Raw genomic sequence first — 23,946 nt, forward strand, 5'->3', positions numbered from 1 at the left:
TGTTCTGAGAACAACAGCAAAGTCTGCGGGTTTAGCTGCTCTGGTGGCTGATGCGTCAAGCTGATGCTGAAATCCAATGAAACCCACAGACCTGCTGGATGCGATGACTCACCAAACCGCCTGAATGACTCGTTCATTTTCTCGTTTCCTCCCACACCACTCACCTCTCTCTCTCTCTCTCTCTCTCTCATTAGCTTAAACCTGAGCGACAGTGATATGCTAACCATTTTGGATGGAGATGAGGTCACAACGCGTATATTGGGCCAGTTTGTTGGGGGCACCAACCCGTTTAAGATGTCCTCCTCGACCCCTGACCTCACCATCACCTTCCACTCAGATCCAGCCGGCCTGGTCTTCGGGAAGGGTGAGGGTTTTATCATCAACTACATGGGTAAGGACACTCGAGCTAATGGCACCAGTTAAAAGGCATAAATTAGATTCAGTCTCATGCATCTTGCAAACAGGCTAGAAGAGTGTTTTCAAAACCTGATTGTCTGGAGATTAAGAGTTTTGTTTGTATAATATATAAACTATCTTTGAGAACACATACTTTAATATTAGTTTTCTTAATATTTCTATTTAGCTGTAATACATTTTTATTTTAGATTTATTTTTAGTAATTTTAGTACTTCAACTTATTTTTTAGATATACAGTAATATTAAACAAAATATTTGATACATAATTATAATAAATATATATTATAAGAAAAATGTATTTATAAGAATGAATAAAATAAGCAATACTGTATATATAGTAGTAGTATAAAAATAGTTTTCAGTTAGTTGCCAATATTTAAATATTTAATTTATTTCAGCTTTATTTTTATTATATTTATTTTATTTAAAATATATATATTTTTAATTGGTTTAGTCTTTAGTTGTAGTTTTAGTTTGAGTTAACAATAACAACACTAGACCAGACTTTGTTGATAATCAAAAGTCTGGCTAAACTAAATTAGTCGGTCACAGTATTTCTTTTCCCACCTCCCCCTGTTAAAGACAAGCTTTATACACAAACGTTCAGTCTGGTATGAGTGTCACGAACTCACAGAGAGTCTCAATGCAACTCTTTCTTTTCAAATTACTTCAACCGATCCATTATGTTCTCAAGTGGTCTGCATGCATTTTAGTCAATGCTTTTTTCCACTCAGGCACAACTATTCATCTCCCATCGTCCTCTTCTCCTCCTTCTTTCCTGGCTGCCCTCATTCATTCACATTTAGTTTTGTCTCTATCCTCTCCCATAGGAAACACACACACACACACACACACACACACACACACAGCATGTTTGCATGTAATCTCCAGTAATGGCTTGAACTAAAGAGACAGAGATTTATGTTCGTATAATGGTAGAGGATAAAGTTCCCAGGAAAATAAAGGTCACCGAAGCCCTATGAATTCACAATGACTGCCAAGTGCTCATGATCAATCCGCTCATGAACTGATTGAATGTGGAATCTAAAGGAAACCCCATTAGCACTGCGCTAACATCATACACGAACATCCGGCCATGCTAAGAATAATTGATCTGTTGAAAAACAGTTTTGATTGTCTTTTAAATAAAAAATGCATTTTCTCAGACCTTTTATATTTATTTATAATTATTTTGCCAGCTACAAGATCTGAAATCTTATGAATAAAGCTGTCAGAGCTCTGACCTAGTGGTTAGCGCACATGCTCCTACACACCAAGCCAACACGTTCGTGTAGGTTTCGAGTTGCCTCTTTGATTCTCAAAAGGCTAAAAATAATATAAAAACTAGAGTTTTCATTTCCTAAAAATGAGTGAGTGAGTGGTGCATAAGACCCTCCGAGATGCTAGGGTGTTGCGGGTGGTTGTTAGCTGTTAGCGCTTTGCTGTGTGGTCACCAGAGTGTTCTTGGTGTTTGCTAAGTGGTTACTTACTGGCCTAGGTCAATAAAATCCACCCTCAAGTGATATTCTGGTCTCTATGACTCAGATCCCTCCTTTAATCTATGTAGAATAGCACATCTCTTAAAGGGATACTCCACCGCTTTTTCATATTAAACTATGTTATTCCCTTAACTAAGACGAGTTGATACATACCTCTCTCGTCTCAGTGCGTGCACTCAATCGCTCTGGCGCGCGGCGACACTTTGATAGCACTTAGCTTAGCCCAGTTCATTCATTAGGAACCAAACAGAGATGAAGTTAGAAGCGACCAAACACCTCCACGTTTTCCCTATTGGGGAAATTCCACGTTGATTTCTAATGACAGAAGTGAGAGGAAGAGGATTTTTCAGGAGTGACTTTTTACTGCGTCGAGTCGAAGTGCTTCCAACTTCAAGTGCTATTCCGCCATACATTATAGTTATCCTTTTTACCCGCTTAGAAAAGTGCCACGTTTTATTTTGTGTCACCATACTTGGTCGTGTAACTACTCGTGTAACTGTATTTAAATAGGGAAAACGTGGAGGTGTTTGGTCGCTTCTAACTTCATCTCTGTTTGGTCCCTAATGAATGAACTGGGCTAAGCTAAGTGCTATCAAAGTGTCGCCGCGCGCCAGAGCGATTGAGTGCACGCACTGAGACGAGAGAGGTATGCATCAACTCGTCTTAGTTAAGGGAATAACATAGTTTAATATGAAAAAACGGTGGAGTATCCCTTTAAGGCAAATCTAATGTGTATAGATACTGTACTAAAGCTTCATTGGAATGAAAAATTAAAAAGGTGATCTCACAATTCAGACTTTTTCTCTCTGTAATTCCAAGTCTATATCTCGCAATTTAGACTTTATTTAAAAAGTTTATAATTCGTAATTCTGTCTTTTCTCTCAGAATTGTGGGATATAAACTTCTAATTCCAAGTTATAAAGTCTGAATTGTGAGATAAGTTGCGATATTATTTTTATTTTTTGTGGCGGAAACACGCTTCCGTAGTACTGAACAAGCATATACGTATTCTTATGCACATGTACACACACACACATATATACATATATATATATATATATATATATATATATATATATATATATATATATATATATATATATATATTATTCAGTATACTTACAAACTTACAAATCGATTTTAAAGCACTAATATATATAATTATGTCAATAAACAAATTATGCACAAAACTTATGTGTGAAGTTCAATCATTTTACCCCTGTTTTCCAGAGGTATCACGCAATGACTCGTGTCCAGATCTACCTGAGATCCAGAACGGCTGGAAGACCACGTCTCATGCAGCGCTGGTGCGCGGAGCTCGCATCACATATCAGTGCGACCCGGGGTACGACCTCGTGGGCAGTGAAACCCTGACCTGTCAGGTGGACCTGAGCTGGAACACCCAGCCTCCGTTCTGTGAGAAGAGTGAGTCAAGCATAGTTGGGTGTCTTTGCTAATTGGAGTCTGAAGAACTTTTACTTTCAGCAGATTCAAATGTCATCCTTCTCAGCTTTGTCTCTTTTTCCTCCCTTCCCCTCAATAGTTATGTACTGCACAGACCCTGGACACGTGGAGCACTCCACACGCACTCTGTCTGATCCCAAACTCTTGGTTGGCACCACTATCCAGTACAGCTGCGTTCCCGGATTTATCCTGCAGGGCGGCGCCACACTCACTTGCTATGGTCGAGAACCCGGCACCCCTGTTTGGACGTCTCGCTTGCCACATTGCGTTTGTGAGTTCCCACAAATGTTTTGTCACAATTTCTGTATTTTATATTTAAATCCCCTTTTAATCCCTCAATTATTCCTGATTTTATTTCTTACACTGTATAATAGCGGAAGAGTCCGTGTCCTGTGAGAATCCCGGCCTTCCTGACAATGGCTACCAGATATTGTCTAAAAGGCTTTACCTACCGGGAGAGTCTCTAACCTTCATGTGCTACCAAGGCTATGAGCTCATTGGTGAGATTGCCATCAAGTGCATTCTGGGAAATCCCTCGTTTTGGAGTGGTCCATTACCTCTTTGCAGAGGTAAGGAAAGATATTTACAGAGAATTTGTATGTATATAAATGTGCAGGGGTTTATCCCTCACGCCTTTTTTATTATAAAAAATATGAATATAATTTTTTTACATTTCAAAAAAGAATGTTGATCCCAACAATTGCATTTTGTTTTCTATTTATAACTACCCTAATGAAGCTGCATAACAGATATTTAATGAATATTCAAATAAAATATGTAAATATCTGTGATGTGAATTCTACATAAAAACAAAAACAATTTTTTTTAATGTTCATTGTTATTGTTTTATTATATTATTATATCATATATTAAAAGCTGAAATATATATTATTTTCCCCTAATATTTTCAGTCAATCATGAATGTTCTGGCAATCATGCACTAGAGGGTAAGTTTTATTGTTTAATGTACTAATGTAAGCAAAGGTTTGAATTTTATAGATTGTAACCCTTGTTATCAGAGAGATTTTATAAAGTTTTGATGGTTGTTGTTGTGGGTAAAGCAGGCGAAAATGAATTCTTAATGTATTTCATCTTTGTATCTTGTCTAGTGGCTGAAGCTGCTGCAGACTCTTCTTTCGACGGGGGAAGTATGGCTCTAGCAATATTTATACTAGTGTTGCTAGTGTCTGTTTTACTGGGAGGGGCCTACATCTATGTCACAAGGTGAGCAATATTCTGTGTAAAGTGTTAGTATTACTAATAGAGTGCATTAGCGCCTGCACCCTTTTTCAGCAGCGCTGGTTCTGGAAGTATTTTTTCATAAATTTTTCCCATGAGGATTTTAAAATAGTCATTATTAAAGAGTTAAAAGTAGGGATGCAGTGATATGAAAATTTTGTCCGATACCGATAATTCTTTATATTTGAAAGCCGATAACCGATATATTGGCCGATAAATATTAATAAAAAATGTTATATCATTTTTGAGAGCCTGATTACAAAAACAAAAGTCTCACCATTAAAAGTCATATCCCAAGCACACAATTATAATTTTATATATAGCCTTTGTGACAGACTTGCTCTGCGCATGTTGCACTTAACTGTATTTTCCAATCATATTTCAAGCAATTCAAAACCATCATGGCGAACAGTACGCATCTGAAGTGTCTCAGCTGAAGGAAATAATCCATTATTTATCGGCTTTTATATATCGGCTAAATATTCTTATTGGGCCGATAACGTTAACATTAAAGTGAACATATATCGGCCGATACCGATATGGTGGCCGATATATATCGTGCATCCCTAGTTACAAGCCATGAACTAAGCCAATCAGCTACAAGGTGAATCATAACACTACAAACTTTGATTTGAAGCAAAAACATTTTTGAAAATTGGACAAAAAGACAATACAAGACTTTGACAACACAAGACAAGACTGACTCTGATTGGTGGAATTTTCTGTACAGCATCATGGGTAATGTAGTTTTTCACCAGGAATTCCACTGTTAAACACAATTATTTAAAAAAATAAGCTGAAGTATCGTGAACTGACGGCTTCAACAGAAGTAAATAAACACAGTAGGCCTGTCTTTAGAGGTTTATAAGTTATCGTTCAAAATTAATTTTCCTTATGGAGAAAATGAATAGAGTTTTTACTTCCGTAACCCGTCTGTTGTGCTACAATAAAGAGCTGCCAGTGTTCATGAGCACTTACACATGTTCTGTTGCTCATTTAATAGACTGCTCAAAGCTGCTTGTACTAATAATGTTGTGAAATGAGATTGGTTTCTTCATAAAGCATTTAATAGCTTGAAGTGTAATGATATGTGTGGGTGGGAAAACAGACACCATGATTGTCCATTGCTGAAACGAGAGAACATGTGCTGCTGTGTTCCTCAGGTGCCGTTATCATTCAAACCTGAGACTTCCTCTGATGTATCCGCATCCCTACAGCCAAATCACCGTGGAAACTGAGTTTGACAACCCCCTCTACGAGACTGGAGGGGTGAGAGTTTTAGCAACCGCATAACAAAGCCTTGGCAATCACATAGAACACATAAAACCTCCCAGAGAACACTAGTCCTGGCAATCATCCAAAACACCTGAACAACCAACCACTTAGCAACTCCATAGGAACATATCACCACCTTGGAAACCTCCCAGAGCACCCTAGCAAATGCTTAATCAGCCTGGCAATCAGCCCAAACATTTTAACAACTGCCTAAGCGCCCAGAACTACTTTTGAGAAACCACTTAACAACTCACAGAAACCCATAGCAACCAGCTAGAAACTCCATAGCAACCATCTAGAACCCTGTAGGAACCATATAGCACTGCCCTGGCAACTTCCCAGAACACCCTAGCAACCGCATAGGTCTTGGCAATCATCCAAACCACCTAGCAACTCCCTAGCAATCACCTACAACTGCTTAGGAACCACATAACACTTCCCTGGCAACTTCCCAGAGCACCTTACCAAACGCATAGGTCTTGGTAATCATCCAAACATCTGAGAAACCACTTAGCAACTCCCAGAAAACCCTAGCAACTCCCTAGCAACCATCTAGAACCCTGTAGGAACCATATAGCACTGGCCTGGCAACCTCCCAGAGCATCATAGCAACCGCATAAGTCTTGGCAATCATCCAAAACATCTGAGAAACCACTTAGCAACTCCCAGAAAACCATAGCAACCACCTAGCAACCATCTAGAACCGCTTAGGATCCACATAGCACTTCCCTGGCAACTTCCCAGAGCACCCTAGCAACCGCATAAGTATTGGCAATCATCCAAAACATCTGACAAACCACTTAGCAACTCCCAGAAAACCCTTGCAACCACCTAGCAACTCCCTAGCAACCATCTAAAACCCTGTAGGAACCACATAGCACTGCCCTGGCAACTTCCCAGAGCACCCTAGCAACCGCATAAGTATTGGCAATCATCCAAAACATCTGACAAACCACTTAGCAACTCCCAGAAAACCCTTGCAACCACCTAGCAACTCCCTAGCAACCATCTAAAACCCTGAAGGAACCACATAGCACTGCCCTGCCAACTTCCCAGAGCGCTCTAGCAACCGCATAAGTATTGGCAATCCTCCAAAACATCTGACAAACCACTTAGCAACTCCCAGAAAACCCTAGCAATAGCCTAATCAGCCACCCTGAACCACATAACAAGAGCCAGGAAATCACCTAGGAGAAAAACATCACCTGTGGGGGCAATGAGTTTTTTACATGATCAAACATGGTAATTCTCACAGCATCTCTTGTGTTTATTTTCTACAGGACACGAGAGAATATGAGGTGTCCATATGAAGAGGCCCACAGACACGTCCCGTACTGCTCCAGCTCTTAGAGGAAGTGATGTAAATATATCCTGACAATTCCACTCTCCCCATCTCCCCAACCTCCAAAGGAAAGGGCACTCATCAGCCAAGAGAGAAAGAGAGAGAGAGAGAGAGAGAGGGAAGTGAAGGGAAAGGGTCTGTGAAACAGGAAGTATCGGTGCAGAGATCGTTCGCCCTGTAGACGTTGCTGTGGTTTTACTACATGTGACTAAACACGTATGCACTCACAGACGGAGGCTTTCATTCTGCCATTCACAAACGTGTGTGTGTGTGCGCGCATGTGTGTGTGTGCGCGCATGTGTGTGTGTGCGCTCGCGTGTGTGTGTGTGTGTGTGTGTGTGTGTGTGTGTGTGTGTGTGTGTGTGTGTACGTACGCGTGTGTGTGTGTGTGCACGCGTGTGCGTGTGTGTGTGTGTGTGCGTGTGTGACATGACAAGTGAGTGGAAAAAAACAAGTGATGGGTTTGCACAGTGTTCTTTCGCCTCAATTCTGTAACTTATGAGACAGTCTAACCCTGAGGTATGTGCTCCGATATAAAGGGGTCGTGGTGGCGCCGTCCTGTGTCTGTCTGTCTGTGGCCCGTCCTGCCTGCTGTCATTTTTAAGTCTTTGTACTTAGAGCAGTTTGTAGTGCAGGTTTTAAAGTAGTATTTTTTCCCCCTGCAAGTGACGTCCTACTGCAGCAGAGACCAGATGATGTATTTATTTTGAAGTATATATGTGAAATGTTCTCTGCTGTTTAATGAATACTTCATTTTTGGAGATCAAGAAAAAAATGTAACTGATTTCTCTAAAGAAATGTGAAAAATAAATTCATTTAAATCTTTTTTAACCCTGAAGTGTCCTGATTTTATTAAAGGCTTTTATTTTAAAAGAGATCTGACAGAAATAGGGCATTTATGCTCCACTGATTACAAATCTCACAAAATCTGCCCATTGGACAGAAATTAAATCTCTTTAATAAGTCTCATGCATTTCAGATGTTTCTCCTAAGAAAAGTCAAGTCTCAAACTTGCTCATTACAGTCACATTAATGACATTTTGGGGAATATAAAGGTCCATTGTCTATAGAGTGCAACAGTCAGGTTCCGGAAGTAAAAACTCCATTCAATTTTCCCATAGGGAAGTTGATTTTGTCAGCCCATGTTATTTCAGCTTATTTTTCAAAAATAACTGCATTTATCAGCAGAATTCCTAGTGAAACACAACATTACCCATGATGCCGTACTGATAATTCCATCAATCAGTGAGTCGAAAAAAGCAACTTGCTCCAAAATAGCTTTTTAGCTCCGCCCACTCCCATGAAGTCGTAATCGAGTCTATCTCTAAGCTCTCACAATATTGTATATCCATATTTTGCAATAAACTTAAAATATAGGCTGTGAAAAGATTAATTGCGATTAATCGCATCCAAAATAAAAGTTTGTGTTTGTATGTGTGTGTACAGTGTATCATTATTTTGTATATATAAATACACACACATGCATGTATATATTTAAGAATTTTTATTTATTTATATATATATAATATATATATAAATTATATATATAAACAGAATAAACATGCAAATATTTCTTAATTATGTACATGCATGTGTGTGTATTTATATATACAAAATAATTATACACAGTACACACACATATATTATGTGAAATCTTTCGCTTTCATGCCAAATTCTCATTTGTGTGGATTTATATTGAATTGACTGCAAAAATTTGCCGAACAACAGTGAATGTGACAGCAGTAGATTGCAGTAAATGACTCAAAATAATCATTCAATCGAATACTTCTACACTAATTTTATAGCTCTAAATGTTTACTGTATGTCAGTATTTGTGTCTAGATTTGCTGAGGAATCTTCTGAGATACATGAATGAACTATTAAAAAAGCAATTTGCAGTCAATAACATCTTCCTTCTGGGTATCCCTTACGAAAAAGAAGTATACTTCAAGTTCATTTTATGAAGTATATTTTAAGTAATGTTCAAGTATATTTTTAAGTATAAATTATGTAGTAAGTATACTAATGTCAATATGTACTAGTAGTAAACTTGTAAGTGTACTATTTTAATACCGCTTGGGACTAAATTGGCCCACTTTTAGTATATAAAAGTATATGTTTAAGTATACTATAAGTGTAACAGTAGTAAACTTTAAGTGCACAACTAGTTCATAATTACGTTTCTCACTTGTACTGCAAGTGAACTTATGGGTATACTAGTAGTTTACTATTTTAATACTTGTAGCAACTTTGAAGTATACTCTGAGTAAACTACTAGTTTAGTAGTTTTATACTACAAGTTTTCTTTAAGTGAACTTAACATTATACTTATAGCTTACTATTTATATATAATTTTTGCACTTGCAGTAGTAGGCCTATACTACTATGTTCAAATGTTATTTTTTATACTTGAAAAATACCTTTAACTGTACTTTAATTTGAAAAACATTTTATTAGCTTCATGCATCCTTTTTTATCAACACTTGAATGTTGGTAAGTTTCATAAATAAAGGCAACATTTTAAACAAAAAAGATGAGAAAATCACATTTTTGTCAAAGACTACGCCTTGATCACAGATGGAGATCGAGTCCTACACCCCCAAAGCTTCACTGTCGTTTTCTCTTCATGGGTTACGCTTCATTTAATTTGGAAACATTAAGCAGTTTTAATTTACAATCTGTTTAATGTTTGATGATCACATTATTTTACATTTGAGTGAGCAATCTTCTATCATTTGTGTCAGCTTCTTCTTCTCCTGTGTTTTGATCCGGAGATTCTGTACCAGATGTGTCATAGCGCCCCCTACCGTATAACAGTGAAAACATGGATAGCTGGAAAATTCAGTCAAAAAGCGGGGAAAGAGTAAAGTAGAATTAAAGTAAATTCCTATGTACACTACCAGTGGACTAGCCTACACAAAAATTAAGATTAATCTTATTTTTAAGATAAATTAAAAATTAAGATACGCAGAATTAGAAAACATATCTGTTTTATATCAATATTTTAATCAATATTTTCAAACAATGTTTCATAAGACTGTATATGACTGTATATGAAAAACTATGTAAAAAAAAAAGTATATTTAATAGGCTACTCGATCAAAAGAGTTAACACAACTACAAGCCAAGTATACTTTGAATAATTAAACTTTTAAGTATATCTCAATCAAAAGATTGAGTACAAGTATAGGCCAAATATTCTTGGACTTTTCTCTCAGTGTAAGTCAAGTACACTTAAGTGTAATTAAGTACATTTCTGAGAAGTACATTAAGTACATTTTTGAGAAGTATATAAAATGTAGACTGAAAGTATGCTTTCTTCTTTTTAGTTGAAAAGAAGTATACTAATAGACAACTTGAATAAACTTATTTTTCGTAAGGGAATTATTATCGCTGTGTACAAGATCAGGTTCAGTTCCATACTTATTTTATTTACTCTATAAGCTGTTCCACCCGAAAGCTTGTTACTATTGAACATGTTAGTTTATAAGACAGTGTGTAATATTATGTAAAAAAAAAAAAAAAAAATTAATAAGCTACTCAATCAAAATAGTAAACACAAGTACAAGCCAAGTATACTTAGAATACTTAATTATACTTTTAAGTAGGCCTATATCTCGATCAATATATGCCAAATACACTTAGACTTTTCTGTCAGTATAAGTCCAGCATCCTTAAGTGGAATTTGAAGTATATTTCTGAGAAGTACAAAAAAAGTAGACTGAAAGTATACTTTCTTATTTTAAGTTTAAAAGAACTAATAGCACACTTGAATAAACTTCTTTTTCGCAAGGGATGTCAGCACTAATGCAGTGGAAACATCCAGCCTCCTACTTACATGCAAATGCCACATTTACTAGTCAAAGTTTCACACCTTTTCTCATTTCTCACTTCACCCATTTCCTTTAAATGTTTTTTGAAAGTGTTAAATGAATGCATTCCAATCAAATTTGCACGTTTTATCATTCAGCACAGATTGAGCACCTTTGAGGTTTAGAGACACAGGAAAAGACATCAACGCAAGTTCTTTGGTAGAGGAGAACTGTTTGTGGCTGTCAGGAAAGATCTCGACTGATAACCTATTTCTAAACTGCGTTCACTTCCTCTTTGTGCATTCTGCCCATTTGCCTTCACTTCAGCGCATGGAGATCATGCGATGTTCATTGTTTTTCTTGTGAAGGTGAGTTAATAGTTTCTTTAATGACTTGTGCGTATCGTGTTTAATGCATCTCGTATCATGTCACTTTATAAGTGCATTATCTTTTTTCAGCTCCATATTTCCTGTGTATATCACGCATGTTTCATAAACCACTTTCACTTTTTTTTTTAATATGTAAAAAAGTCATTTTTTAAGAATGTCGTGTGATTCATAGATAAGATCTAATAAATGACACTCATAGTTCCTGTAACCTCGCAGTTAACAACACAATATTTGCAGAAGTAGCCAACAGAGGAAGTGCAGTCAACCCGGTGTTTAAACTAAAAAATGTTTTCCTCTTGCAATGTCTCAGAGTGATGCGGTTGTCAGTCAAACGGACAGTTGTACTCCTGCTAACCGTGATCGGAGCGTGGACTCTTACTAGGACTCTATATCGAGTGCTGGCATGCCACGGAGAGCTTCCCAGGACTCACATGGTGTCTATAGGGTTTCGAAACTGGAACCAGACACAGTATCGGTATAATCAGAACACTCCAATGGTGTTTGTGGGTGGTGTTCCACGATCAGGGACCACTCTGATGCGTGTCATGCTCGACGCCCACCCTGACATCCGCTGCGGGGAGGAGACGCGGGTGATCCCCAGGATGCTGGCCCTGCGGCAGGCATGGGGAAGGCATGACTCTGGGGAACGCTGGGCTCTGGAGGACGAGGGAGTCAGTCAGGAGATGCTGGACGCTGCAACCTCTGCCTTCCTCCTGGAGGTCATCGCGCGTCACGGAGAACCTGCACGAGTGCTGTGCAATAAAGACCCCTTTACACTGAAGAGTGCAGTTTATCTGTCAAACATTTTCCCCAAGTAAGATTAGAGGATTATTTTATTTATTTTATTTTATGCTAATTAAAAAGTTCTACTCAAAGACATTTGCATTAGTTATTAATTTTATTTTGCTTGATAAGATTAAATCAACATAAAAAGCATATTTTGTATTACACCACCATTCAAGAGTTTGGGGTTAATATGGTAAAAAAAAAAAATATATATATATATATATATATATATATAATATATATATATATATATATATATATATATATATATATATATATATATATATATTAGCAGTGATGCATTAAATTGAGCAAAAGTGACAGTCAAGGCTTTCACATTATAACCAAAATATATATAATTATTTCAAGTAAATGCTGTTCTTTTTAAGTTTCTGTTCATCAAAGAATCCACCAAAAATATTGTGGTAAGCAGCACAACGGCTTTCACCATTGATTATAATAAGAAATGTTTCTCGAGCAGCAAATCATCATATTAGAATGATTTTTGAAGGGTCATGTGACACTAAAGACTGGTGTAATGATCAGCTTCATCACTGGACTATATTAGGGTTACATGCGAGAAGATGCCCCCTTAAGAACAATGTGCATTTACTTTTAAATTGTAACATATTTAGATGCTAAACAAGTTTAGCATGTGCAGGATGATGATGCATCAGCCAATGTGTTATTATAGGAAATAAATAGAAACCTTTGCTAATTTAGATGTTATAGAACAAAACGTAAAATGATTCAAAGAGGCCATCTTACCCCACTACATATATAGGCTATATTATTACTAAATCAACTATTCTATTTAAAATTACATTTTGACAATTTAGTTGAATAATTGAATAACTGATGAGAATCCCAGTAAAAGAGATTCATCTGAAAGGTATTTACATAATTAATTGGCCATATTTTAATTGAAGAAATTACATAATAGCAACACTATGAATGCAAATTGAACGATTTCACTCAAGTAACCTATAGATTATAATGAAAGCAAAGATGTCTTATATGCACATCTAATACATGGAAATACTGAATAATAACCCCATTAATTAATCAATTAACAATACAATAATCCTACATACATAATCCTAGATCACAATTTTCCAGAGACAAAATCAATTTAACTCAAAACTGTTTTGACTGACTAAATCTCACAAATGTTGATAGCGTAAATATATATATAAAATAAATAGCATAGCCATTCATCAAAAGTGCTGAGATGAAATTCTGTGTCAATATATTCAAATAGACAAATGTCTAAAATCATTGCTTTGCTTTTGTTGTTGTTCAAATGGCAGAAAAATCCTTTCAATTTCTCATCTTTTTCATGGCATTTTATCTGTCCTTTCAGCTCGAAATTCCTGCTAATGCTCAGAGATGGTCGAGCATCAGTTCACTCTATGATCTCCAGACGAGTGACTATCTCTGGCTTCAACCTGTCCAGCTACAGGGACTGTCTGACTAAATGGAGCAATGCAATTGAAGTGATGCTCTCCCAGTGTATGGCTGTAGGCCAAAGGCGGTGTATGGCAGTCCGCTACGAGGATCTGGTGCTGCAGCCACGAGCCACCATGCAGCGTGTGCTCCATTTTCTCAAAACCCCGTGGCATGAAGGGGTGCTTCACCATGAGGAGGCCATCGGGCGGCCAGGAGGGGTATCACTATCTCGGTAGGGTGAAATTACATTTCATGTTTTAGGCCAAGGATAGGTACCATTGGTCCTGGAGTGCCGCTGTCTTGCAGAGTTTAGCTCCAACCCTGAAAAAAAAACTCACCTGCCTGTAGCCTTTGGCTGTGTTCGAAATAGTCCCCTATACCCTGAATTACTATTCCCTATACGTCCACTAATATAGTCCACTTGAAGGAGTGAATGAAAACGAGTGAGTGAAATTTTTCGGCTGCTGCTTTTGCATAGATTGTGCATGTGGTTTAATAATCATTTGAAACTCAGCAAACTGGCAGCTCCAGTAGTAATGAAAAGATTTATCTTCAACTCTGTCATGGAAAATAGCATGTATAAACCTTAATTAAACAATTTAATAATCAATTAAAAAGGAATTTATACCTGTATGATATTACGCTGTACCCACATTGGACCTGCGGTTTGGAAAATGGATGGATTATTCAGCTGCGGTGCCATCTACTGGCGAGATGCGGGAATTCATTTGATGTGAACATCACAGTGCATTATGGGTATTCTCTTGCTGTTGAGCGTACATCAGTTGTACATGGTTTCCACTACAAATGGCTGTCCTCGCAAATAGTGCCCATGGGTATAGTGGGAGATTTCGGACACAGCCTTAGAGACTGTTTACACGACACCACTTTTTATGCGTTTTAGCCGTGCATTCACACGACAACAGCGTTTTGGGTGCCTGAAAACGCAAACTTTTGAAAACGGGTTTCAAAGTGGACGTTTTTGAAAACGGTCTCCGTGTTAAGAACAAAAACGCGAATCTCTGAAGATGATGACGTCATGCAAATGCATATTATTACGTGTCAGTATATAGTGTTTCATCGCCATCTAATGGCCTGGCAGCAAATACAGCGCTTTTAGTCGTGGATTACGCGGATCTGTGTGAATGGGGATCGTTTTGACAATGGTTTCGTCTGTAAATGGAAAACTCAAAGGAAAAACTTCTCAGTTTTAAGCATATCGTTGTCGTGTAAACGTACCCTTAGTGATTAGCTTGTTCAGGTGTGTTTGATAAGGCTTGGAGGAGCTAAACTCTGTAGGACGGCGGCACTCCAGGACCGACGTTGCCTATTCCTGTTTTTTCGGCCTTCTTCTGTTTCTTGTCAATACTCACTTCTCGCTATGTTTTTAAGAACCGAACGCTCCACGGATCAGGTGATCAAACCAGTTAACCTGGAAGCTCTCACACGATGGGTTGGCCACATCCCAGCAGAAGTCCAGGTGGACATGGAGAACATCGCTCCAATGCTCCGTAAACTGGGCTACAACCCCAACGCCAATCCCCCAGACTATGGCCCTCCAGATCCCGAAGTGATCAACAATACTCAAAGGGTATGTGCAAATAACACAGAATATGTGCATTTCAGTTAATTCAGTGAAACTCAAAGATCAGAGTTGCTACACTATAAGTGTTTTGAGTTTCTTTTCGGTTGACAGATACTTTGCCAAAGCAATGGTGCAAAACACGACATTGGTGATCTTTTGGGTTGATTACAAAAATTGTGGCGGGACAGATTAAACTATGATGGGTCATCATAACATCGGAAATAGACATTTGATATAGAATGCAATAAAGCAGGACAATTAATCAATTTAAAAAGGCTATTATTCACCAGTATGTGCTTGAAGTCTTCGACACAGACACGGTTTAATCTTTGGCTTGCATAAATTACTGTATATACAACAGTGTAACCTTTGTGGTGGCAAAACAATTTTCTATTACTGAATAAGAGACAAACCTGTAACAATTGTCTTTGAAGATTATTCCCTTGCCAGGAAAGGTCAGCAATCATACAGTCATACAGAGTGGCTGCAGAGTGCGACAATGAGAGGAGGGCATCCTTCCGTCTTTATAGTCCTGACTCCCCCAAGGTTATTTCTATAGGCTAAATGAAGATATGACTCAGCCATAACTAACACATTGTTTAGCCTTGTTTATCATATGCTATACCCTTGAGTGGAGGCCCTGTGTCTCGGTCACACATTAGTCACACATTACTTTTTGTCAAGCCACGTATACAAGATCATACATTCATAAGTGTTAATAACAGTTCTTTGTTCTATCAATGTAGCAGAGAATGCAGTCCTCGTGCATTTTAGTATCTTAATCTAATTACCATCATGTTTCTAAGATTCTATGAATATAAGAAAATGCAAACATATAGAACATATTACATTTATTCCACACCTTCATAGGTCGATTCATATGAAATCTCAACTGCATGTCCTTTACATAATCATCAGACGATCTCTTCTCAGTGAACCGATAATGTGCACAATTTTAGTTTGCAAAAATGTTCTGATCTTATAAGACGATGACACTTCAATGCTTTGCAGGCTCGTCAAAATGTAAAACATAGCTTTTTTTCGCACTACATACTTGCTGTAAAAAGTAGTTAGCTGCTGGAAAAGCTACACTGTTTTAAAAGTAAATGAGCTGCTGTCAAACTACTGAAAAATCTAGTTACGTTAGCAGCGTCGCTGCTTGTAGTTAGCTACCCAACACTGGTTCTTATTGACATTTGTTGTGTATTGCATTCTAAGAGTTGCATGTTTTGTCCTTACGACACTCCGTACTGGTTCCCTGTTGTATTGTACATGCACAGAACAACTCAGTGTGTCTCCTGTATACATAGTGAACGAGACAGTAAAGCTGCCATGTGAAAATGCTTGTGTCAGTGTCATCACTCAAGCAGTTTACGATCATCATTTAACGATGTAACAGCATCTGGTTCCATGAAGAACAGCCATGACACAAAAGGTTATTTTTAGTGGAAAATGGTTCTTTAGATTTTTAAAATGTCTTTTACTCTAAGAAAAAAAAAAGGTTATTTTAAAAACTAAAAGGTTCTTCCAGGAACAAAAATTATTCTTCTATGGCATCACTGCGAGAGAGAGAAAAACCCTTTTTGAAGTGTAGTTTTTTGTAAATGTAATAAAGTCATTTCCATTTTTTCCATGTTTTTTCTTAGGTATTGAGAGGAGATTTTAAAACTCCTAGAAGCCTGAAAAGATGGGCACAAGTAAGTGCATGCTTTTGATTGTTTAACATACTTTGGCCCCAAAAACTATTTTTGAAACACAAAATGTCTGAATGTCATTAAGTCGGATGACAAACATTAAAGCAAGTGTCATTTATTTGAAAGAAAGCACACAAGCACACATTTCAGGCTAAACTGTTGAAATAAATATGTTTGTTAGGTTTGAAATAAAAAAAAATTGTATATGCTTTTGGACACTTTCTGTCAAAAGTTAGTAGAACAGTTAAGGTGAACTACATGTGTGGTTATGCTACTAGGTTTAATTGGTTTTAGTTGATATAAAGTCATTGCAAAACTGGCAGAAGTTAGTTGTAGAAAATTTCTAGCATCGCTTATGTGCAGATGCCACTTGATTTGGTGTTTTGTTGTCTAAAGCAATTATATTAGGCCTATATGTCCCAATACTTTCTGTGGGCACTGTGTAACTAGCCTATATATTATGATTATAGGCCACTGTCTTTAGTTGTTTTGCATTAACCATGCTCATTTTTAAAACGTTTCTTTCTTTTGACAGGTATCTCCAAAGATAAATTCTAAAGGAGGAAGAAACTGAACAGAGTTCTGCATTGATTGCAATATGTTCTTGTGTTCAGCTTTGGATAACTTGACCATTTTGTGCCATACACCTTGGAGGCCTTTCACATGATAGAGAGCAACCTGATGAGCAATAACATTATAATGCAATAACTGTGGTTATATCCCTGTGTCACCTGAACTGCCTTATTTTGAAATCACCAGAATCATTAAGAGAATCAAGTGACTAAATCTTAATAAGTACCACATGTTGTAATGCAATTTACTGATGTAAGTCTTAAAAAAGAACATTAATACTGCACGGTATATTTACTTCCTGATGTTCTCGGAAGAGTATTAATCGATGGAAGCCAACCATCACTCTTCACAAACACTGCAATTTTGTGTCTTGTTTTGGGAAATGAGAAAAACGTGACGTTGCGCTTGGTGACGCACTGAATGCTGTTGCTATGTGCCAGCGTTCATTTTCTTGACCTAGATATTATTAAATGGAGCCATTGCCAAAATGAACCTATTTACCTCAGTGTTTGTAAAAGTGCATTGTTTCAATAAAAATATTTCATAGAAATCGAGCAATGTGTTATTTTGAAGCCTATATGTGACATTATCTCGATCTCAAAACATTTGATCAAGGCCAACCGTGTGCAGAAAATCATATCACTCCGCCGGTCCCCCAACCCCCACGATCACAACAAATGAACAGATCTGTTTTACGTCCACAAAACTAATGTATAAAATGCATATTGGTATATGTTCAGCATAACACATATGTTATTGATTCCCAGAAAACCAAGTTTTCAAATTTAATAGCTGCAGTTTTTTAAATAGTGCGCTGGGCGTAGCGGCGGAAGGATACAGCGCGTTGTGTATAAAAACCCGGATCTTTTGTTTTGAACAGTTAGATTCGCTCCTGTGACGAAAGGAAAGAGACTCATAAACTCCGTGCTCCTCAAGAAAAGAACATTTGTTTGTAAGTATTAAGTAAAATATACGCAAACGACGCCAGGTATATCACTGCTTAAAAACAACAGAATTTTGTTTTGATTTGAGGTCTTTGTCGAATATATATACGGATATTTTCGGAAAAGCTAACGCGGTAGCTTTTATGCTAGCCGGCCTGGTGGTTTCTCAGGACCAAATTTGTATGTTCTTTGTGATTTAGTTTCCTTTTTTTTTTGTTATTCAATGTGGTTAAGTGTTTAAATGATGTTCGTCGATGGATTATGTATATTTTGTTCGCATTCAGTATTGGCGGCGAATTAGGCCGCAAAATAGGGCGGTGAGGTCATCGAATATCTGAATTCATCTGCGTTTAAAACGTTTGTCAGTCGTCGACACGTTATTAAACTATTTCTCCCATCGAATTATAGCTCGTATTAATATGTATGTTTCTGTAATCTACTTATTTATTCTGGCCATTTTCTGTTAATGTCGCCATTTTGTTTTCAATCGCCCATTTGTTAAACCTGACTCGCAGCTGTGTCAGCAGTAGGGCTGTGAACACACCTACCTTGTTTGTTTCTTTTATTATGAGTAACCTTCTAGAGAATTCTGGGCTTGTCTAACGATCCTAAATGTCAGGATTTTCAGTGCTCCACATTAACGCTTGTCCACGACAAGTTAGATTTATTTTTTTTGAAGGGTTGAGTGAAAGAGTTAGCCTGATTCAAACGTCAATAACAACATAACTAGGGCATCACCGAAACGCGAGAATGGTTCTGATTTTATTAGGTTTAGTGTAAGAGCCAATTAATGGTGGATAATATATATAATGTACGTACTGACGGTAACATAATGTTGAGTTGTTGAGGCGCGCGCCCTCTCAAGGAGAAATGAAACCAATGAGCGCAGCACAAACTCAGTTACTAACGATATACTGTGAAAAAAAAAAATATATATTTATAACATGATAGTTGGGCAACATCACACAGCCAAGATTGCTGTCTTCAATTACTGATTTCATATAACAGTTCAATAAAGTACTTTAATATTAATGTCACTTAAATTAATTAAATATTGAGTTCTATTTCAGTAGCAAAAATATCAAAATAAACATCACCGCAGAACCTTAGCTCATCTCACAGCTACACTCATCTGTGTTTCATTACTTATTGATTCTGCATTTTGAACAAATTGGTTGTCAAAGATTCAGTGACCTATTCATAAACCACTGCCATATTCTGAATTGTTTGAATGACTTTCTCATTCAAACAGTTCAGAATATGAATTCTCAGGTCACTGACTGTGACCTACTGGCGGTTTAATTTAATGTTTAAAAGTCAAATCCCCCCTCCCACCCAACACTTATTTGTATATTTAAAACCATCTCATAACATTTTATTTAATGCAGTTGTAATTTTTCAGTGCAAGTGATTTAATTTGATGGGTAACAGCCATATAGTGTCTTGTTATTCTAATTGAAGTTATTAGTCAAATTTAAGAATTTTAAATGATGCATAGTCTTTACAAGATTAAGGGGGTAAATGATCGCAAATGCAGATTTTTGTATTTCGAAGCTGATAGAACACAGAATATTGCGTCACAATAAATTATTTGCACCAAAAATCCTGTTTGTCCGGACAAGCAACTATTTTTACTGACAAGTGCATGGCATTCACTAATGCAATATATGCTGAAATTAATTTACATTTGTTTGCTTTCTAGCGTAAAGATGCAGATCTTTGTGAAGACGCTGACTGGCAAGACCATCACTCTTGAGGTTGAGCCCAGCGACACCATTGAGAATGTCAAGGCTAAGATCCAGGACAAGGAAGGCATTCCTCCTGACCAGCAGCGTCTGATCTTCGCCGGTAAACAGTTGGAAGATGGACGCACACTGTCCGACTACAACATCCAGAAAGAGTCCACCCTTCATCTGGTGCTCCGCCTCAGAGGTGGTATGCAGATCTTCGTAAAGACCCTGACTGGCAAGACCATCACTCTTGAGGTGGAACCAAGTGACACCATTGAGAACGTCAAGGCCAAGATCCAGGACAAGGAAGGCATTCCTCCTGACCAGCAGCGTCTGATCTTCGCTGGCAAACAGCTGGAAGATGGACGCACACTGTCCGACTACAACATCCAGAAGGAGTCCACCCTCCATCTTGTGCTCCGCCTCAGAGGTGGTATGCAGATCTTCGTAAAGACCCTGACTGGCAAGACCATCACTCTTGAGGTTGAGCCCAGTGACACCATTGAGAACGTCAAGGCCAAGATCCAGGACAAGGAAGGCATTCCTCCTGACCAGCAGCGTCTGATCTTCGCTGGCAAACAGTTGGAAGATGGACGCACACTGTCCGACTACAACATCCAGAAAGAGTCCACCCTCCATCTTGTGCTCCGCCTCAGAGGTGGTATGCAGATCTTCGTAAAGACCCTGACTGGCAAGACCATCACTCTTGAGGTTGAGCCCAGCGACACCATTGAGAACGTCAAGGCCAAGATCCAGGACAAGGAAGGCATTCCTCCTGACCAGCAGCGTCTGATCTTCGCTGGCAAACAGTTGGAAGATGGACGCACACTGTCCGACTACAACATCCAGAAAGAGTCCACCCTCCATCTTGTGCTCCGCCTCAGAGGTGGTATGCAGATCTTCGTAAAGACCCTGACTGGCAAGACCATCACTCTTGAGGTGGAACCAAGTGACACCATTGAGAACGTCAAGGCCAAGATCCAGGACAAGGAAGGCATTCCTCCTGACCAGCAGCGTCTGATCTTCGCCGGTAAACAGCTGGAAGATGGACGCACGTTGTCCGACTACAACATCCAGAAAGAGTCCACCCTCCATCTTGTGCTCCGCCTCAGAGGTGGTATGCAGATCTTCGTAAAGACCCTGACTGGCAAGACCATCACTCTTGAGGTTGAGCCCAGCGACACCATTGAGAACGTCAAGGCCAAGATCCAGGACAAGGAAGGCATTCCTCCTGACCAGCAGCGTCTGATCTTCGCTGGAAAACAGCTGGAAGATGGACGCACACTGTCCGACTACAACATCCAGAAGGAGTCCACCCTTCATCTGGTGCTCCGCCTCAGAGGTGGTATGCAGATCTTCGTAAAGACCTTGACTGGCAAGACCATCACTCTTGAGGTGGAACCAAGTGACACCATTGAGAACGTCAAGGCCAAGATCCAGGACAAGGAAGGCATTCCTCCTGACCAGCAGCGTCTGATCTTCGCCGGTAAACAGCTGGAAGATGGACGCACGCTGTCCGACTACAACATCCAGAAGGAGTCCACCCTCCATCTTGTTCTGCGTCTCCGTGGGGGCAATTAATATGCTTAAGTTTAATATATAAGTCTTGAAAATTATCAGACCAATTACCATTTCCTTTGTTCATCTTAATCATTCAATAAAGTTCTGGCATTCCTGAGTTTGCTGTCTGTCATCTCTTGAGTCATTTACAAAATTCTTTAATATATTACATAATGTTTACATGTTGGGATTAAAATTGATTTATAGGCATTTTTAATGGTTTAAAGTAAAAAAAAAAATGTAATGGTCAGTGACTATGCTCATAGTATTTAATTGTGTAGAAGGTGCACTTAATGTACTTTTTTGGGACACAAGAAAGGTTAACCCTCAAATCTAAAACTAAAAGTGGTTCTTCCAATGTCTTAAGGGAATTTCACATGTTTTATCTACTTACAGGGGTTTTCACACTTTGGTCTAGTGGTGAAAAATGCTATGTTAAATTTGATTAAAATAAAAATATTACTAGTCAATTTAAATATACAAAATACAATTAAAAGTTTGTTACTGTATGAGGATTTGAGTATTCTATTATAAAAAATATACCTTAAATTTTAGGATTGGTTTCTTCATAACAAGGGTGATCATCTTTAGGGATCCATGGCATAAAGACTGAAAAGCCCTGTTCTAAAACATTGATATTTCTCTTGTGTCATAACCATCTCCATGGCACGCTGCAATTATAAAACCAGCCGCAAGATGTCACCAGAGGCTTTGCAAAAAAGCTAGCCATCGTGACCCCTTTTAATGCCTTTATATTTTGGAGGGGTCTCATGTCTGTTATGGCTCTTTTAAATGTCTTTCGTCTGACCCTTGAGTCATGATGGCCGAATGGGTCATGATGAAATCATAGTAAATGCAGGTGCCCTACTTAAAATCCTTCCGGGTTGTTTGAAGGCAACTGTTAAATAGTTTAACTATATAGTAAAGACAGTTTGCCCTTAAGAGTAGCTGACTTTTTTTTGGTACTTTTTGCACAAGAGAGCTTGCAGCTTATTATTGGGTTGGTCATAAATAAACCATTATCTAACATATCTTTGTTTTGCTACTATTCAGTTTCTTTTGGCATCAAATAGTGTAGCAGACTCTTCATTCAAACTGACCGGCAGCACTTGCGTCTTGAGCAACCTAAAGTTGTGTATTACGTAAAGATGCAAATCAATCTTTGTTTTAGGAATCACATACAAATGTCTCTTGGCTACTTACTGCATTGTCTTGAAAAGAATCCATACTGATATCAGTCTAGAAATCAGTCCAGCCATACCTAACAAAAATACTCATCTGGTCTTCTGAACATATTGCATAAATGATAAACAAGCCTTTAACAGCTCAGCGAAAACAACTGCACTTATTAAAAGCAATAGATAAAGCTGTTGATGTTGGCCTGTTAAATGTTCAGTGAAGAATGTCATATTGTAATGTTTAAAAAGTCAGATTCAGCTGGTCTGATGAGTGTTCTTGTGTGACTGATTTTACATTTGTCTAAATTCAACACATTTCTTGTGTCAATATATAAGGTTAGTTACAAAAGGACATTTAGACACTATTCACATCACAGTGTCATGTGTTTTCAGAACATTTAATTCACTAAATACACAGATAGATTTCTATGCACTTGCAAATATCATTTATAATTTGTGGTTTGTCATATTTGTCATGCTCTTTAGGGCCCAAAAAGTGTTCTTGTTTCCTAGGTTCCATGCAGTCCTGATTTGTGTTAGATTAGAAATAAAAAAATCACATGAATGGCCTCTTATAAAAAGCTCTTTTGATGATGTTTCGCCTCCAACCTGATTGACATTTCACAGTATTATAGTACAAAATGTCAAATGAGGTGAAAGTTTCAGTTTGACGGATTCGTCGAAGTTAGACTTGCACTGACTGGCACACCAAGAGAATCCCGAGAAGCCACTGAAACATGAAACTCCTTTGTGACGTGTGAATGCTTTTATTTGGCAACGTTCAGATCGGACGCCCTAATTATATACCGGTGTGTCACGTATGTCAGTGTCTTAACTTAACTGATTTTACCTGAACAGTCTGATACTTTAATGTTTTAAAAAAGAGTCTTAAAATGAGTAAAGGGTGGTACCGTGCCCTCGGTACATGCTTTACCTTCCTACTCAGAGAAAGTTTTAATATATAGGTCCCTGAATACCACCACTGCCACACACACACACAAAAAGAGAGA

General features: G+C 38.0%; 3 protein-coding genes across 4 annotated transcripts in view; all 3 read left to right on the forward strand.

Moving 5' to 3' along the window:
- Positions 1-8,067, forward strand: part of sez6l (seizure related 6 homolog (mouse)-like) — a 49,019-nt gene extending 40,952 nt beyond the window's left edge. Inside the window, exons 10-17 of one of the 2 annotated variants that reach the window (XM_082157963.1) lie at positions 195-391; positions 3,147-3,341; positions 3,460-3,651; positions 3,755-3,949; positions 4,292-4,327; positions 4,490-4,604; positions 5,783-5,888; positions 7,175-8,067. In XM_082157963.1, coding sequence (XP_082014089.1) covers positions 195-391; positions 3,147-3,341; positions 3,460-3,651; positions 3,755-3,949; positions 4,292-4,327; positions 4,490-4,604; positions 5,783-5,888; positions 7,175-7,204 — 1,066 coding nt within the window. In that variant the 3' untranslated portion in view covers positions 7,205-8,067. The remainder of the gene's footprint in view (positions 1-194; positions 392-3,146; positions 3,342-3,459; positions 3,652-3,754; positions 3,950-4,291; positions 4,328-4,489; positions 4,605-5,782; positions 5,889-7,174) is intronic. The other variant, XM_082157964.1, reaches the window with a different exon arrangement.
- A 3,090-nt stretch (positions 8,068-11,157) lies between these two features.
- tpst2 (tyrosylprotein sulfotransferase 2) lies at positions 11,158-18,074 on the forward strand. The gene is made up of 6 exons (XM_082157386.1): positions 11,158-11,416; positions 11,748-12,251; positions 13,587-13,904; positions 15,065-15,263; positions 16,904-16,954; positions 17,487-18,074. Exons 2-6 carry the CDS (start codon positions 11,752-11,754, stop codon positions 17,523-17,525), a joined length of 1,107 nt encoding a protein of 368 aa, XP_082013512.1. The 5' UTR covers positions 11,158-11,416; positions 11,748-11,751; the 3' UTR covers positions 17,526-18,074.
- Positions 18,075-18,331: 257 nt separating this feature from the next.
- Positions 18,332-21,876, forward strand: ubc (ubiquitin C). Its single transcript, XM_082157385.1, has 2 exons — positions 18,332-18,476; positions 20,171-21,876. Exon 2 carries the CDS (start codon positions 20,178-20,180, stop codon positions 21,777-21,779), a length of 1,602 nt encoding a protein of 533 aa, XP_082013511.1. The 5' UTR covers positions 18,332-18,476; positions 20,171-20,177; the 3' UTR covers positions 21,780-21,876.
- The last annotated feature ends 2,070 nt before the right edge of the window (positions 21,877-23,946 follow it).

This window comes from Leuciscus leuciscus (assembly GCF_965113295.1).
Source record: "Leuciscus leuciscus genome assembly, chromosome: 24".
In the NCBI taxonomy this organism is placed as follows: Eukaryota; Metazoa; Chordata; class Actinopteri; order Cypriniformes; family Leuciscidae; genus Leuciscus; species Leuciscus leuciscus.

Excerpts from the sequence above, each read along its gene's own strand:
- tpst2 (XM_082157386.1), top strand. The coding sequence starts at position 11,752 with ATGCGGTTGTCAGTCAAACGGACAGTTGTACTCCTGCTAACCGTGATC. Across the intron at positions 12,252-13,586 it reads CTGTCAAACATTTTCCCCAA|CTCGAAATTCCTGCTAATGC; the intron begins GTAAGATTAGAG and ends CTGTCCTTTCAG. Across the intron at positions 13,905-15,064 it reads GGAGGGGTATCACTATCTCG|AACCGAACGCTCCACGGATC; the intron begins GTAGGGTGAAAT and ends TATGTTTTTAAG.
- ubc (XM_082157385.1), top strand. The coding sequence starts at position 20,178 with ATGCAGATCTTTGTGAAGACGCTGACTGGCAAGACCATCACTCTTGAG.